Consider the following 14,821-nt stretch of genomic DNA (forward strand, 5'->3'; position numbering starts at 1 on the left):
TGATGATGAACAACAAAAGCTGTCAATAATCAAAGCAGCGAGACAATCACAGTATTTAACACCTTATCAAGTATATTTACAGGCACTGCTTTGTCCTGCACTGACAATTAGTAGCAGCATTTCCACCGCTTTGTGCCTCCTGCTGGCACAGCGCTCCCACGGGAGCGGCTCCTGCAGCACAAGGTGTTGATGACAGCGATTCTCGCTATCAAAACGTGTCACAGCAACGATCGGCGCTTGGGCTGACACATTTGGTACTCTCACCACACCAAACCATGGCATTAGGCAGTGCTACTCAAGTATTAATTAGTAGCTGACACATTCAAACGCAGGTGAGCCACTCCAAGAAGTGCTCCCTTGTCAGGGTATTAAGCTGGGCAGGGAGTGTGAACCCTCTTTTTCAATTAGGTTGTGTTCTGCTGTTGTCTTCAGAATATTTAATAAGAATTTGATCAATGAGAACCCCTTGCAGGCTATCAGAAAAGTCACATAAGTATATTGCTCAGGTGGTTATAACAGGAACAAGACAATATGAAACCTGTAACTTTTTATTAAAAAAAAAAAAAAATTAACAGCTTCAGAATAGATCAAATGTAATAACTTCTCCAAAAAATACCAAAAGGTACAGTGTAAAGCATCTTCTCATTAAATACAAACTAGCATTTTTGATGCACTGCATCAATGTTTTGCATCTAGGCTGATGCAAAAGAATTTCTTTTGTTGCATCCTGGCACATGGAAAACATATACACTGAAACAGGATGACTGACTACACTTTACCTACTCAAATCCTAACAGTGGGACATTTATTAAAAAAAAAATCCTACTAGTAATTGAGAAAGAAACCTTAACACCATTACATTTAGTTTTCTTCTGCTAAGGTATATTTTTCAACATTAAAAATAAGGGTTTAAGTCCTATTTAGCATCAGAGTGCACTCTGACTTCAAAACTATACAAAAAAAAAAAAAAAAAAAAAGCCCTTCTGCTGTCAAGTGCTCTTCAAGATTGAAGTTGCCAGTATATGCTAGTTAACTTGGAATTTGAGATAAAAATGCAAGGAAACCAACTCTGTCAAATGTAAATTCTTCAAGAACATGAAAAGGAGTTAAACCTGCTTCAAACACCATAAACATTCCTGGATGCAGCAAGCCAGCCACTCTCCTACCTGTCTGTACCTAACCCTCCTCGCCAAAAGCAGTGCCAAGATCATCAGTGCCTGGTCTGGAAGCAATTCTGAAGAGCTGCCTCTGTTTTAGAGATTATATAAATATAGATTGAGGATGCCCCAGTTGTTACTGTCCTGCAGATTCTGATGCACAGAGCTATGCTTAAAGCAGGTGGCTACATGGTCCTGCCTAATGCCTTATACATGCTGGCAAACTGAGACCTTTCCTCCAGCAATGTTCCTCAGTTTCAGACAATTTCCAGATGTCTGAGCACTTCGGATCAGTTTCACATCTTACCTCTCTTTGGTAAAAACAAACAAGTGCCATGAGATGGCTTGCCTCCAGCTATTTTAAGAGTTAGAGAAAACCCTCTGGGGCATCCTCTCATCATGCAGGTTGAGAATCCTGTATCTGGGAGGGTAAGAAACTCTACCACACTGCTGACTTCCTTGTGAACTGCTCTATCTTTTCTGATCATATTATTCAAAAATGTGAAGTTATTGCGTTAAGTTTGTGAAAAACCTTTTGAAAAGAAATAAAAATCAAAAGTTGAAGAAGAAAAGGAGACAGATAAACTTCATTTACAGAGGAGGACGATGAAGTTGCACTATTTGGAATACAAATGACTCTCACACTGCCTCTGCAGTATTCCTCCAATATGGTGTATGATCTGGACCACTTTTAAGGATAAGAGTAGAATAGTCTCCATCCCAGTTACAAGTTTTGGGTCTCAGCTAACAGCTTTATTTGTGAATGTGAGGATGCAAAACAGTTTTCAAGAAAGGAAAAGAATGGAACTTTAAAAGCACAAAGAAGTACAGAACCAATGCTCCCATGAAAAATGCCGCTACATCGCTACCAAAGTATCCATGGACTGAGACTCTGTGCTAAACTGGAGTCTGAAAGAGAGCTCAAAGGCAGTCCCTAAAAAAACCCTAGAACTGGGTTTGTAATTAAACACTTAAACAATCTTTACCATAACAAAGGGGTCAAAGAACTCAGCTGGGCAACAGAATCTTTTCCAACCAGGTGATGGTGCCACTACGTTGGATCAGTTTCTCTCCACTTTTTTTCCTCTCAGGGCACCAAGTCTTTTACCATTCCAAGTAAAAGTAATAAAGAGAGATAGTTCTGCCACCGTCTTAGCAAGATGTCTGGAGAATTCTAGTGACATACGCTGTATTCTTCTGCCCACTTTTATCTAAGGGTCTCAGGTAGGTGGGCTCAGTGCCCAAGTCCATCTGCAGGTTAGCCCACTGTTACAAAACGGCTTCCTTTGTTCTGAGACAGGGCTGTCCTCTGCTCCTTCAGGATCCCAAATCGTTCGTTCAACGTCATCCCTGTCTGAAAAACAAAGTAATTTAACCACAACTTTAAATGCGCTTGGTTAATTTAATTGAAGTAAAGGAGACGGAATAGTTTTTTCTTCAGTCTGTAACAACACTTGACTCCTTAGTTGCCTCACTTGGGGTTTTTTTTGTCACTTCCCACACCATTTAAAAATCAGATTGGACTACACATCAAGAGCTTGCATTTCCAGAATTCATTAAGAACACATGGTATATAATGGTAATACTCAAAGTCTACACAAAATATTTTAAGTTCAACTGAGGACAGACAGACTGAAAAATGGAACTTTCAGTACACATTTCCCCACACAGATTCTCTGCAACTTCAACAAATGCAACATATTCACTGTTTTAATGCACGTTGCTTTCCAGTTCACTCAGCTAAGGCAGTCAGCTAGATTCTAATCCAGAAGTTCAATTCATTTTACACTTCAGTACTAGACTATTTTTGACATAGTTCTTATTCCTGGATGGAACAAATGCAGATCAATGCCTTGATTCCACGTAGTTTTCTACAGCTGGCACTAAGGAGCTGATTACAAGAACAGCATCTAACTCTGTCACCTTTTAAGAATTCCTTCAATGACAGCATTAGGATTGCTGCACCAAATCACCTGTCTTCATGAAACTTTTGAAAGTTTCATCTTTCAAGCCTTTATATGATCACATTTAATTTATTTTTCCTAGATGGAATGCAAAAGTTGCCTTACAAATTTGGCTGCCAGGGTTCCAGGCAGGTCACACAGCTGAAAGCAGCTAATCCCTGAATTATTCACAACTGCTGATGCAAGCACAGCAGGAACACCAGAAGCCTTTTAGAAATATTCAAAATTTTAAATCCCATTTAAATCATGTGGGCATGGAAGGCATGAACTAGAAGAACAGGAACAGTGAGTTCAGCTACTTGCTTGAAGTTACACAGTGAGTTAGAGGAAAGACTGGAAGTGGAAACAAGAAGCAGTCACTAGTTCTCTCTTTCTGTCACTTGCAAGTCTAGGAGGAAAGTGCCTCACTGGCTTTTATTGTTCTTGAAACCACTTCCAGAGTTATGAGAAAAAAATTGCATTTACCTGTTTTCCAACACTATTTATATCAAACTGCAATGGAACTCCTTTTGGAATCTTCTTCTCGTCAGATTGGTCTCTCTTCATCAGAAACGGTGGCACAGGACTACGAGTCAATCGTAATTTCTGGGAACTGTGAAAGAAGAATGTTACAAAGGACATGATGAGCATGTGTTCTATGCAAGAAAGCCTTAATGCTGATAGAGGTATGAATTTTTCATCAAGCCATTTGACCAGGCTGACTGAAGAGCTGGAAGGCATAAATTCAAGGTAAGTCAGGCAGAACTAGAAAAAGGATCATTTGTTATTGTTATCAGACAGGAAGAGTCCCAACAGGAAACCATCTTATTTTTTATCTGTAATTCTGCTGACAAATGTGTAATTTGTAATTAATTAATCCTATAAATACAAAAAAAAAATACAATTTGTACAGTCTTCCTTACTAATAAAATGCTACCAAGGAAATGCTACTCAAGACATTTTTAAAATATACCATCTATAAACACAAGTACCATCAACTCCCCAAACACAAATACAGCAATGCTCTCTTTAAGCGTAACTCCAGTAGTATTTTTGTGAATCAGGGAGGAACTGTTACCATCACTCATCAAGTAGGTGCTCATTCATTTTTACTCAAATAGAGATGGAAAACAGCTGTGACATGGCCTGACTTGCAAGGGACAGGCAAGATGAAAATCTACCAGCCCACCACTCTTCCCTCCATACACCACATCAAGCTCCTAAGTGGGAGATGATGTGTGAGATCCAGCTGTGATATTATTCAAATACTGCTCAGAAACACTCAGAAAGGGGCCAGACTTAAAAGCCTTCACAAGAAGCTGTGACTTTGAGGTCACCTGAAACACCACCTGCAAGGAACGTACTAAATGGTTCAAAACAGCAATTTCATTTATGTTCAGAACTTAACTGAAAACTCACATTGGGCTTATGATTGCTCCCGGGTTGTCAATAGACACAGTCAAGATCCCTCCACTTGTGGTAGAAGTTCGCCATCTAGTTTGAAAACACAAAAATCACTTACAAAAATTGTGCAGAGATTTTAGTCAGGGTATCTTTAAAGGTATGTCCAAAATATTGGCCAGCAAAGAATATGCAAGCTTTTGGAATGTTGGCCAGTAGGAAGATCTCATGCTACTGACACTTGTCTATTGATTCTTGTAGCTTTTACATTACATACACCTATTCAGGAGAGAACTAAATCACACCCTGTCGAGGTACACCAGAACTACAGCACTGACCCAAGAGTTCACTTTTTTAAAGCATTCAGTTTCCTTGCCACAGATGGGGCCAAAATGGCCCAAACAGCAAATTCAGGAGGTGACAGACTGCGCTCTGTGGCACCTGCTGCTTTCCTCAGCCTGTTGTGCTCCCAAGAAACAGCCTGCAAAGAGCACAGCAGGCACAGAATGATATGGGCAGAGTATGTGGGGGAAGAGCAAAGTGGCCTCATTGGGCTCTGCCTTTTTAATTTCTAAACTGCTTCACAGGCCTATATCCATACTAAATAAAAGGAAAATTACAACAAAAGCTTGGGAGAACACTGACATTTGAATTTTTCCTCCGGTCTATGCAGTATTCATGAGTGCTAGAGATTAGTCTGATCCTCTTACCATGTTCCCCCCTCATTCCTGCAAATATCTTATGCAAACCAACTCCTCCTGGTTAAATTAGAAGATAATTTAGGAAATAACTGAGAATAGGGGGAGGATCACTGTCACTCTAGTTGATGTGCCTAGAGGGGAAAAAATCCACCCCCCTTCTATTATCATAGCCAGGAAGTCTGAGCTAAAATGAGAATCTTATGTGTTACAAAACTGAAGTTTTCCAAATTAGGTACTTACTGACGAGTTCTCTTTACTGTCTGATTATCAAGATCATCTGTTGACTGCACTTGGGCCTGCACCTGAAAACACATCAACACAGACACCAGATTTGAATACTGTTTCAATTCCTATTGTAGCAGCTGGAAATACAGAAGTTCAAAACCAGAAGTTTAAAGCTGTTTGTACACTCTGCACAAACAGGGCTGTACTTTCAGATGGACTTCAAAGATAAGAGTACTATTACCTTCATAAAACATTTCAAAGAAATTACTTTAAGAACACAAAATTATTTAAACAAAACTGCCAACAGAGCAATGGCAACATTTTGAAAGACACATCAAAATGTTACTACACTAGCAAGAAAAGTCTGTCTAGTTCCTGATCCTGACTGTAATTTTGCAATCCATCTGGAAGGGAGACAACAGCTACTTACAGTCACAGCGATGGCAGATGTAGAATGAGGGCACAAATAAAAACCAAAGCCACCACTCTTCATTTGCTATGTACTTTCTAATCTCTCCATACTACTAAAAATAACTAAAAAATCCTTAAGTAACTAAAATAATTGAAATAAATAACCCTAAAAAAGCAAACCAAACCATAATCAGATTCTAAAATGTGTTTCTGCTCTATCATTCATCTGAAGGCAACTTCTGAAAGCTGGACAATGCTTTCTAACATTAACTTCTAAAAGGAAAAATTAATACCTTGCAACTACCCTCAAATACTGACAAGTTCCATGCCCCTCAGAATTGCTCAATTACATGGGAAAGTGAAGCAAGACTCCATGGATTACAGTAACTAAAGAGAATGAGTGCACTTCTCTAGAAGAACCTGTGGCTATTTCCCAGTGTACCTGAAGTTTCTACTCAGATCTGATATTTGAAATTGATTCATTGCTATCAGTGTTACAGGTAAGCTTAGAACCTGTGGCCCAACAGACTTGGTCTTTCCAAAATTTGTATTACCTTCAGGCCCCTTCTAAAGAGGAAAGTTGCTTGACGAGTATCTTTCTGCTGATTTAGTTTGTTTCCAATTCTGACAAACGTGGATGGCATGTTATTCCTGTAATATTTATTAAAAAATATAGTTATTAAAGTCTCCACAGGGAACACCTTAGAGACACTACTATGGAAGTCAAAAAAGTGCCCAAAACATCCATAAGGACATCTGTAATGCTGCCTCTTTGAGGCTGAATGCTTCAGCTGGGATAAGCTCCTCACCCATTAGGAATGAAACACATGACTCATAAATGGAGAAATCACTGCTGGTATATAGAAGCCTAATGTTTATACATCACAGGACAATATGGTCATTAATTCTGCTTTTCACTTTGCTCAGCATCTTCCAGCACTTTAAACATTGCTGGTTAGGTAAAAAATACAAATAAATTGATACGTATAAAGGAAGTTGGCTTATAGTTTTCACAATACAGTCAACCTTTTCTCATGGAGACCATTTCAGTTGCAGTTTATAATGTATTAATTCCAGCACAAATAAAACATGCAATGGCTTCCTTGAAGCTGCAGATGGCACCAGCTTCCACAAAAGCAGTTAGAAAGTTCACTAAACCATGGCTGACACTTCTGAGCTATCAAAATCCACAGTGGCCACTTCCACATAGAATCATAAAACACAGAAAGGTTTGGGCTGGAAGGAACCTTAAAGATCCCCCAGATTCAATCTCCCAGTTGTGGGCACAGACACCTTCCACAAGATTAGGTTGCTCAAACATAGGCTGCCTGTGATTTAACTGAAGGCAGAATATTAGGTGCTCACAAATAGAGATACCTCCTGAGTGCCCTACATCATAACAAACATCTGCCTTTGTATGGAGACCATGTTTGTCACATTCTTGGCGTCCAGATTTGTAGAACTTCATATACAAGGGGGTCTTGACTATATTGCTACTGCCAGTACCTACTGTCTTCTCTTAGCCTCAATCCTGTCAAACAAGATTCACTATGGAAGGTTACCAAGTAGTGTTCAGAAAGCAGACTTGGTATTTTACCTCCTGTTTAGCAGGGTAGGCCTCCTGAGGGCAGAAGCTTGTTTTCTCTGCATTTCGGATTGTCTCTGCAGGTTTGTTTTCCTTTTCAAGACCTGGTAATTCCGCTGGGCATTCTTAAAAAACAATAAACATATACAGCATAATATATATGTGCACACACAAATATTTTTCTTTCAGTTTCCATTTACAAACTGTGATTAGAATACAATTGGCTTTGGCTACCTTTCACAATCTACTGTAATTTGAAAATACCTTCTACAATTTCGTGACTTCTACATTCTCCACATCCTCAGGAGAAAACAAAAAGCAGCAGACCTCAGCAGCCATTTTTTCATTATCATATCTCCCATAACTGACAAAAATCCATGCTCCACATGTCTAAAAATTAGTCTTCTTCAGAAATCCAAAGGCAACCCCCATTCTACAATATTTAATGAGATGAAGCAGGCAAAAATGCACTGGAGCAGTGCAGAGAATGGAGCCTACTGATGGAGTTTAGTATTCTGCAAAAACTTTCATTTTTGTAACAGCACATGCTTAGCACCTGCAGGTTGGCTGAATCATTGGTCTGTAATAAAAGCAACTTTCCTTGTAAAAATACAGTAACTCCCTCCATACTTTCACAGAATATACTTCTGTACTTAAATTCTCACAACTTGCAACCCAATTAAGTGTTAAAAACTATTTTCACACCTAGTCATTACCCAGCCCACTCAAAACAAACAAGAACTCAGCTAACACATTCCCAATTCGATAAAAGCTTGTACCATTTATCTGCATTTTATATTTCAGCAGCACTCCTCTGAAGCACTCGTGTTTCATTTTTTTAACCTGTTCTGACACGAATCACCAGGGTTGCATCAATTACCTTCTCACTCAGTGGCTGTCTGTTCAGTGGACTGATTCCTTTGTGTGAACCCACAGCTTTCTTGGCTGCCAGGCCAGTTATAACTCCATAGGAACGTTTCTTCCCTGCTATCTTCTTTCTGCGCCCCAGACGATTCTTACCATAACCTGCAATAAGCACAGAAAGCTCAACGATTCTTCCTGAAGGAAAAGATCAATGCTTTAAGATGCCTTGCAGGCAGCACAAGTTATTTGGCTGCACACTTCAAGCCTTAGGGCAGAGGCCACCACTAGACTTGAAGACAATTTGGTCACTCAGCTGTTTAGCAGGTCTGGCCCAAGCCCCAGCACAGCAATGATCAGCTTCTCATACACAGCACAGTTTTGCTCTAGTTCGTTGCATTAATTTCTGTTGAAAATTTCTTATTTGACATGTCTGCAGGGAGAACTTAAAGAGTCTCCTAGCACAGAAAACTATCAAAATACTCTGAAATGGAACTTCATCAAGCACTGAACAACATAAAATCAAACCAGAGAGTCCCTTAGCTTCCTACCCATTCAGCAAACTCCTAATTACCTGCTAAATTTAAAAGTAAAAAAATTAAAACAGCTTCAAAGATTATTTATTGAAATCCGTGGTTCCCAAGACATGACTTAGGAGGAAAGAACATAACAACTGGGCCCACAAAAGCACATTAAACAGCATATGAATTATATCACATTTGAAGAGTTTTCAATTAGAAGTCTGCATGGCAGTACAGCCAAACTGAGGAGTGAAAGCAGCTTTTGAATATAAAAGGCTTGTAAGTCTGAGGTCTGTAGTATCTCCAGTTACCAGGGTTTGATTAACCCTGTCTGGAGTCATTTAGCTTCATGCTATGAATACAAACCATGCTCTAATTTTGTTCCCAGGCACCCTCCCCTCTAGAACCTCAGAATGCAAAACAAATTTAAGACTGAAGAGTCAGCTCTCCAGCAACAGACACATTTAGTATTAACGTATCTGACTTAACAGCATTGATAATAAATCTGTGCTTCCTCACGAGCCAGGAGCCATGACATGAGGTAAGCCACTGGTCAGAACCCAGTTCAGATAAATTTGCCCTGGAGAACCGTTGCGTACACACACTTTGTGTCTGGTTAGCAAATGCTTTTCCAAGAGAAAAGCTGAGAAACAGGGTTGCTTAGGCTGAAAGGGACCTTATGAGCTCTATAAACCAACCTCTGCTCAAATAAATAAAAACCACCAAGTTATCTCAGGCTGCACAGGGCTTTGTGCAGTTGCATTCTGTTTATCACCAAGGACAACTTTTATTTCAGTGCACAATGGTCATCTCTCTGTTTTTACCACCAAAAGCTGAATAGAATCCAAGCTCAAGTTCCTCGCTTCTCTCCAGAAAGTTTGGCAGCCACTTCTAAAACCACAAAGAGCTGAGCACTGTGGATCATTTGTGCTTTCTGCACTTGTCCACAGAGAATTTGCCACTTATCAGAGTAACTTCAATAGCAACAGAGTAGCAACAAATCTACTGGTAACCTACTAATAACCAGAATGCTCACAAGTATTTAATGACACCTTCCCCTTAAAAACAAAGTAAGAGATTTGTTTTCAATGGGAGAAAATATCCCAAGCTATATAGGAGGAAGCAGTTGAAACTATTTGCAATGTTTCAAGATGTCATGAACCTGGCAATTTTGTAAAGAAATTCTCTGCTTTTTCCTAGAACACAAGCAGGCAAGCTGGTAAGGTTCCAGTAGAGAAAAGTAACTGCCCAAAACAGTAGTATTTGGGGTTTCATGTTTACAGATCAAGTTTCTCCTAAAATTCTAAATCCTAATACTTGTTTATTTTCTGCTCTTTTGATGATAAAAAATTGCACTTGACAACTGCAGTTATAAACAGAGCCTATATGTTTGATAATCTACAACTTAAATTCACTTACTCTTCACCCACACAAATATTCTCACACTTGGGCTGAGAGATGTAAATTTTTTTCCAGCCCTGTCACCAATTTATTAGAGACGTACAAGTAACACAGTTGTGTGGGCCTGCACAGAAACCAAAACTCCTCTGAGCCCTGACTAACACAACATTCCACTGATCCCTAAAGACATCTGTGTCTAAGACACAAAGGAGGAGCTGCTGCTACAACAAACACTAAGCAAGACAAAGATAATACAGGGATCATTGTGAGTACACCAGACAGATGCGTCTTTGTTTAAAAGGAATGCTACTAAACAAGAAATTACATGTATTAACCTAAACACCTAATTAGCTCATACTGAGGTGGTAACCTTTCTTATCAGAGAGTATTCTTCTCTATTTTGATCATCCTGTACTAAATAGATACTTTTCAAAACTAATTGCAAGCAAAACCAGTCTGCACTTCAAGCAGGAGCCATCCGTGTATTCAACTAAAACCTGGGAATAATTTTAAAACGTCTCCTGTTTATCCAAAGAACTGTGAGTTACTCAGGGGAACCTACAACAAAGCTGTTATTGCACACTTTTCCTCTCCTCGCTCCCTGCCTATATGACCTTTTCCCCTTTTGTATTTCACTGTTAAAACACTGGCTTCCCCTTTCTGTATTCCACTGTAAAAACACTGGCTTAAGAAGGCTGACCCAGGACTTCCTTTGCATCTCAAACTCTTACCAAGAAAAGCCAACTCACACTGCACTATCCATTTAAATGTTCCTGAGCCAGGACCACAGTCTGCAGTAACAGATACTTCGGGGAGGCCTATAAAGAGAATTCTAACCAGCAAATATTCTTTTCTTTTGCACAAAGCTCTGAGCTCTGGCAAGGCCTCCACATCTCCCAGTACGCAGGCTTTGGCATAAGCACTTGTTCTATCCATCTCTGAGAAGGGGCAAGGTATCATCACAATTTCCACAATTAAAATTAATTTGAAGAATCAGAAAGCAAGCCAACTCTTCCTTGAGTCAAAGACAGTCCCTCAAGCACCTAAGCTCCCTGGTGGCCAAACACGTCAGTTGTCTTCTCATACAGAATCAGAAACAAAATCAAGTATAAATAGGTTAAAAATACCCTGAATTATAATCAAAAGACACTGTTTGAAACACATGTGAACTGACCACGTCAATCCACAAATTGCACTATTTTATCTTTAAGCTCAAAAAAGATAATGTAGAATCTGTGTTATGTTTGACACACACCTTTCTGCTGTTGGATTCCCCACTTGGAGCCTTGTGAACTGAACTGTTGAGCTCGATTCTGCTGAAGCCCTCTTTTTATTTTGGGAGAATATTGCTTTCTCTCTTCTTTCTTGTTCAGCTTGATTATATCATCTACAAGAAGAAAAAAGAAAAACTGACATGCTGTATAAAATTTAACATACTGAATAAAAACCCCAAACAGCCTGGAGTCACAGGAGACAGACCAATCAATCCTGCAAAAGCAGCACATACAAGTTAAGGTTCCAGAAATATTAGCACTACAAACATCCAGGCCCTGTTAAGTCTTATAGAACTTACAATAAAATGTCCTAGCAAAAGGGAAGCAGTTGCATATATCCAGAAAATGCAAGACACATGTAAGATCATGGCATTCAGCCCAGCATTAAATTTTAATTTGAATGACTCCATTACTTTTTGTACACTGTCAAAAAAAATGTAAATCAAATCTCATGCCCAGACTTTGCAGAGTTCAGATAAAATGTCAATTCCAGCCTTAATTCTTTCATCCTAAGCTACTTGAAAAAGACCACACAGAGACAACTCAGGCCACCAGTTATCTTCAGATGCTCACCAAGACTGAAATGACGGGGAAAAAGAGCAAGCAAGACACCTCTCCTCAGGAATCTACAATCCAAAGTAATCACCTTATCTATAATCCATGGAAACAATCTCAGACAAGTTATTAATCAGTTCAAAAACATGTGTAAAAATGAGCTGATGAAAAGTGAACAGCAGGTCTGTCCAGTGTAAATTACGCTACACCAGTTTGATTTCCTTCCCTGACCTGGCAGCCAGCTCAGGAGAGAAGAGCAAAGCAAGAGGTGTGGCACCTTTTATCTGGCTGTCACAAAAACACCTTAAAGGAAACTGTCAAACTGTGTTTACTGCATCTTTATCATGAGAGCACAACTGACTAAAAATGTCATGTTTCAATAGGGAGCCTCCCTAAATACGTGGAAAGTATTTTTTCAGTCAAGGGAAGATGGAAATGGTTACTGTGTTTGTGGCTGAGTTCAAAAGGACTCATAAGGGGTAGGACAGAGAAAAAACAGCATAAAATACATAACAAATATCACAACACTGTTATCCAATGGTTTGCATGCTGTCAGAGGAAAGGTAAGAGAAAACTAATTCACTTTGCTGCAAAAATCTACTAGGACAAGAATTCTGATACAGGTCACTCAGGGTTTGCTATTTACACAATCTTCTTTACCAAAGGGGTCATCCCTGGAACAAAGATTCCAAACTATCCTTTTATACACAAAGGAAACCAAAACCACTTCAAACACGGATTCACAGTTCACAGTTGCTTCACAGTTCATCTGCTTCATCTTAAATCCAATTTTCACAAGCTGCTGCACACAAGGTTACAACTTTTTAAGCAAAAGGACTTAAGTTGCAGCTATTCTCTTATTTGGGTAAATGAAGGACATTTGGGATTTCATGCATTTGTTAGAGGAGCCACACTGAAGCAGTCTTCTATCTTGTGTGAGATCAGAGACCACAATTACAGCTGGAACAGCAAGAGTTATGTGGGAACAGCATCAAACTGGAAGCTCAGCTGCACATAACACAACTAAAACATGTTTAATCTTTATTACTACATGAGAATTTACTCAATGTCATGATCTCAATCTTAAAATTTCCCAGATTAAGGTCATGTCAGTTTCTTTGGTAACACTCTGTGATGTGGGACTGCATCTTCTCTTTGGTTATACCTGACACAAAACTCTTACCTGGGGACAGCAGCTGGGCTGAAAATGTTCTCATACACCCAAAGAAACTGGGGGATGCACCCACTTCACAACACCACTCTAAAACAACATCCTTGTGACACTACAACTGTCCTTTGCAGTCTGCTATCAGTTAATGGTCAGGACATGTAGCAATGACTGACTGAAAGGTTAACTCAGCCAGGAAACATTAGAATACGTGAAAATACAACAAGACAGGATCAATAACTCTACTAGCAATCCTGAAAACAAAGATTGTGTGCAATAGGTAAAAACAGATTTAGTTTTCAATGAATGCTGTAACACTAGTCTACATTCAAACAAACTCTAAACATCATTTCACAAGTTACCTCCACTGCCCAAACAAAGAACTCCACTGAAGTATTTACAGAAATTGTACCAATCCTCTTATTTTACAGTGGCCCACAAACAGGCCAAATCCACCACTAATAATTTCAGTTCACACTGTGATTCTGCATTTTGAACAAAGTTTCCTGATAGCACCAATCTATCATGCTCTGGTAGTTTCACAGAGCAGTCTTGGAGTGTACAAAACCAATTAATTTTTTTTTTTCCTAACATAAATAAACTGGAAGATGCAGTCCAGGAACACACCAAATTATCCCTGACTGTTAAGGGGACTCAGCACACAGCACCAGAACAGAACTTCTCTGAGATACCTCACTGAAGTATCTACAGTGTGGATGTCAGATTCTCGGACACGCTGGAGAGACACAGCTCTGCAGGTTTGTAATGAGTCTGTGCAACTTCCTAACACACCCCCCCCGCAACAGGAGGGCAGGGGACAACGGGGTAGAGAGTCACAGGAAACTACGCGGTAGAGGCGACGTCATGCTTGGTGTGACTGGTGTTATACTGCAAAGAGGTTAGACGGGAGACTTGCCACTGCCGACTTCCACACCTGAGAAGAATAAAAAGGCCAGGCCAGCTGAGAGACCACCAAACCTCACCCATCCCTGTAGTTATGAGCGCCAGGCGAGGCCCTGGGACGCTCCTGAGGGCCCCCCCAGCCTGAGGCCCGAGTCCTGAGGGCCTCACTGGGCCGAACGCGGGCAGTGCCGCGGTCCGCGGCGGGCTGAGACCACCAAGCGACACAAAGGGGCGCCGGCTCTTCCCCGCCAAGGATCGCGACCCCCGGATTCGCGCTGCTCCCGGTGACACGCCCGGGACACAGGCCCGGGGCTCGCCCCCGTGCCCAGCCCCCGGCGCCGCCCTCGCCCCCGCTGCGCTCTCGCTGTGGGAGGGTCCGGTCCTTTCCCCTCCCCACCCCCCCGCCCCAGTTGGTTCCGCCCGCGCCGGTGCCCGGCTCAGCCCCGTTTGGTTCCTTCCGCCCCTCCCCGTCCCCGGCGCTTGGTTCAGCCCGAACCCCTCCGCTCTGCTGCCCACAGCGGCCGCCCCAGCCCCGCTGCTCACCCAGGGACATGTCAATCTTTTCCAGGCTCTCGCCGCCGCCGTGCCGGGTCCCCGCCGCGGCCGAGGAGCCCGGGAGCGGTGCCGCAACCCCGAACGCGTTCATGGCCGCCTCCCTCAGACCGGACCGCCCCCAGCCGGGCCCGCGCATGAGCAGCAGCTCCGCCCGGCCCAG

The 14,821-nt window shown here is 41.2% G+C and overlaps 1 protein-coding gene across 1 annotated transcript; it reads right to left on the reverse strand.

Moving 5' to 3' along the window:
* Positions 1-1,890: 1,890 nt before the first annotated feature.
* On the reverse strand, positions 1,891-14,775 carry FYTTD1 (forty-two-three domain containing 1). The gene is made up of 9 exons (XM_083869045.1): positions 14,650-14,775; positions 11,462-11,593; positions 8,304-8,449; positions 7,436-7,548; positions 6,393-6,489; positions 5,443-5,504; positions 4,520-4,594; positions 3,587-3,713; positions 1,891-2,511 (listed from the first exon to the last, which is right to left on the reverse strand). The coding sequence occupies exons 1-9, from the start codon at positions 14,750-14,752 to the stop codon at positions 2,416-2,418; spliced, it is 951 nt and encodes a 316-aa protein (XP_083725171.1). The 5' UTR covers positions 14,753-14,775; the 3' UTR covers positions 1,891-2,415.
* Positions 14,776-14,821: the final 46 nt, after the last annotated feature.

This window comes from Zosterops lateralis (assembly GCF_965231275.1).
Source record: "Zosterops lateralis genome assembly, chromosome: 10".
Classification (NCBI taxonomy): Eukaryota; Metazoa; Chordata; class Aves; order Passeriformes; family Zosteropidae; genus Zosterops; species Zosterops lateralis.

Bases quoted from the DNA above. Each gene is read 5' to 3' on its own strand.
- FYTTD1 (XM_083869045.1), bottom strand. From the start codon at position 14,752: ATGAACGCGTTCGGGGTTGCGGCACCGCTCCCGGGCTCCTCGGCCGCG. The intron at 7,549-8,303 runs GTAATTGATGCA...TTGTTTTTTAAG, and splicing joins GACAGCCACTGAGTGAGAAG to AATGCCCAGCGGAATTACCA. The intron at 4,595-5,442 runs GTAAGTACCTAA...TTTTCAAACTAG, and splicing joins ACAGTAAAGAGAACTCGTCA to ATGGCGAACTTCTACCACAA.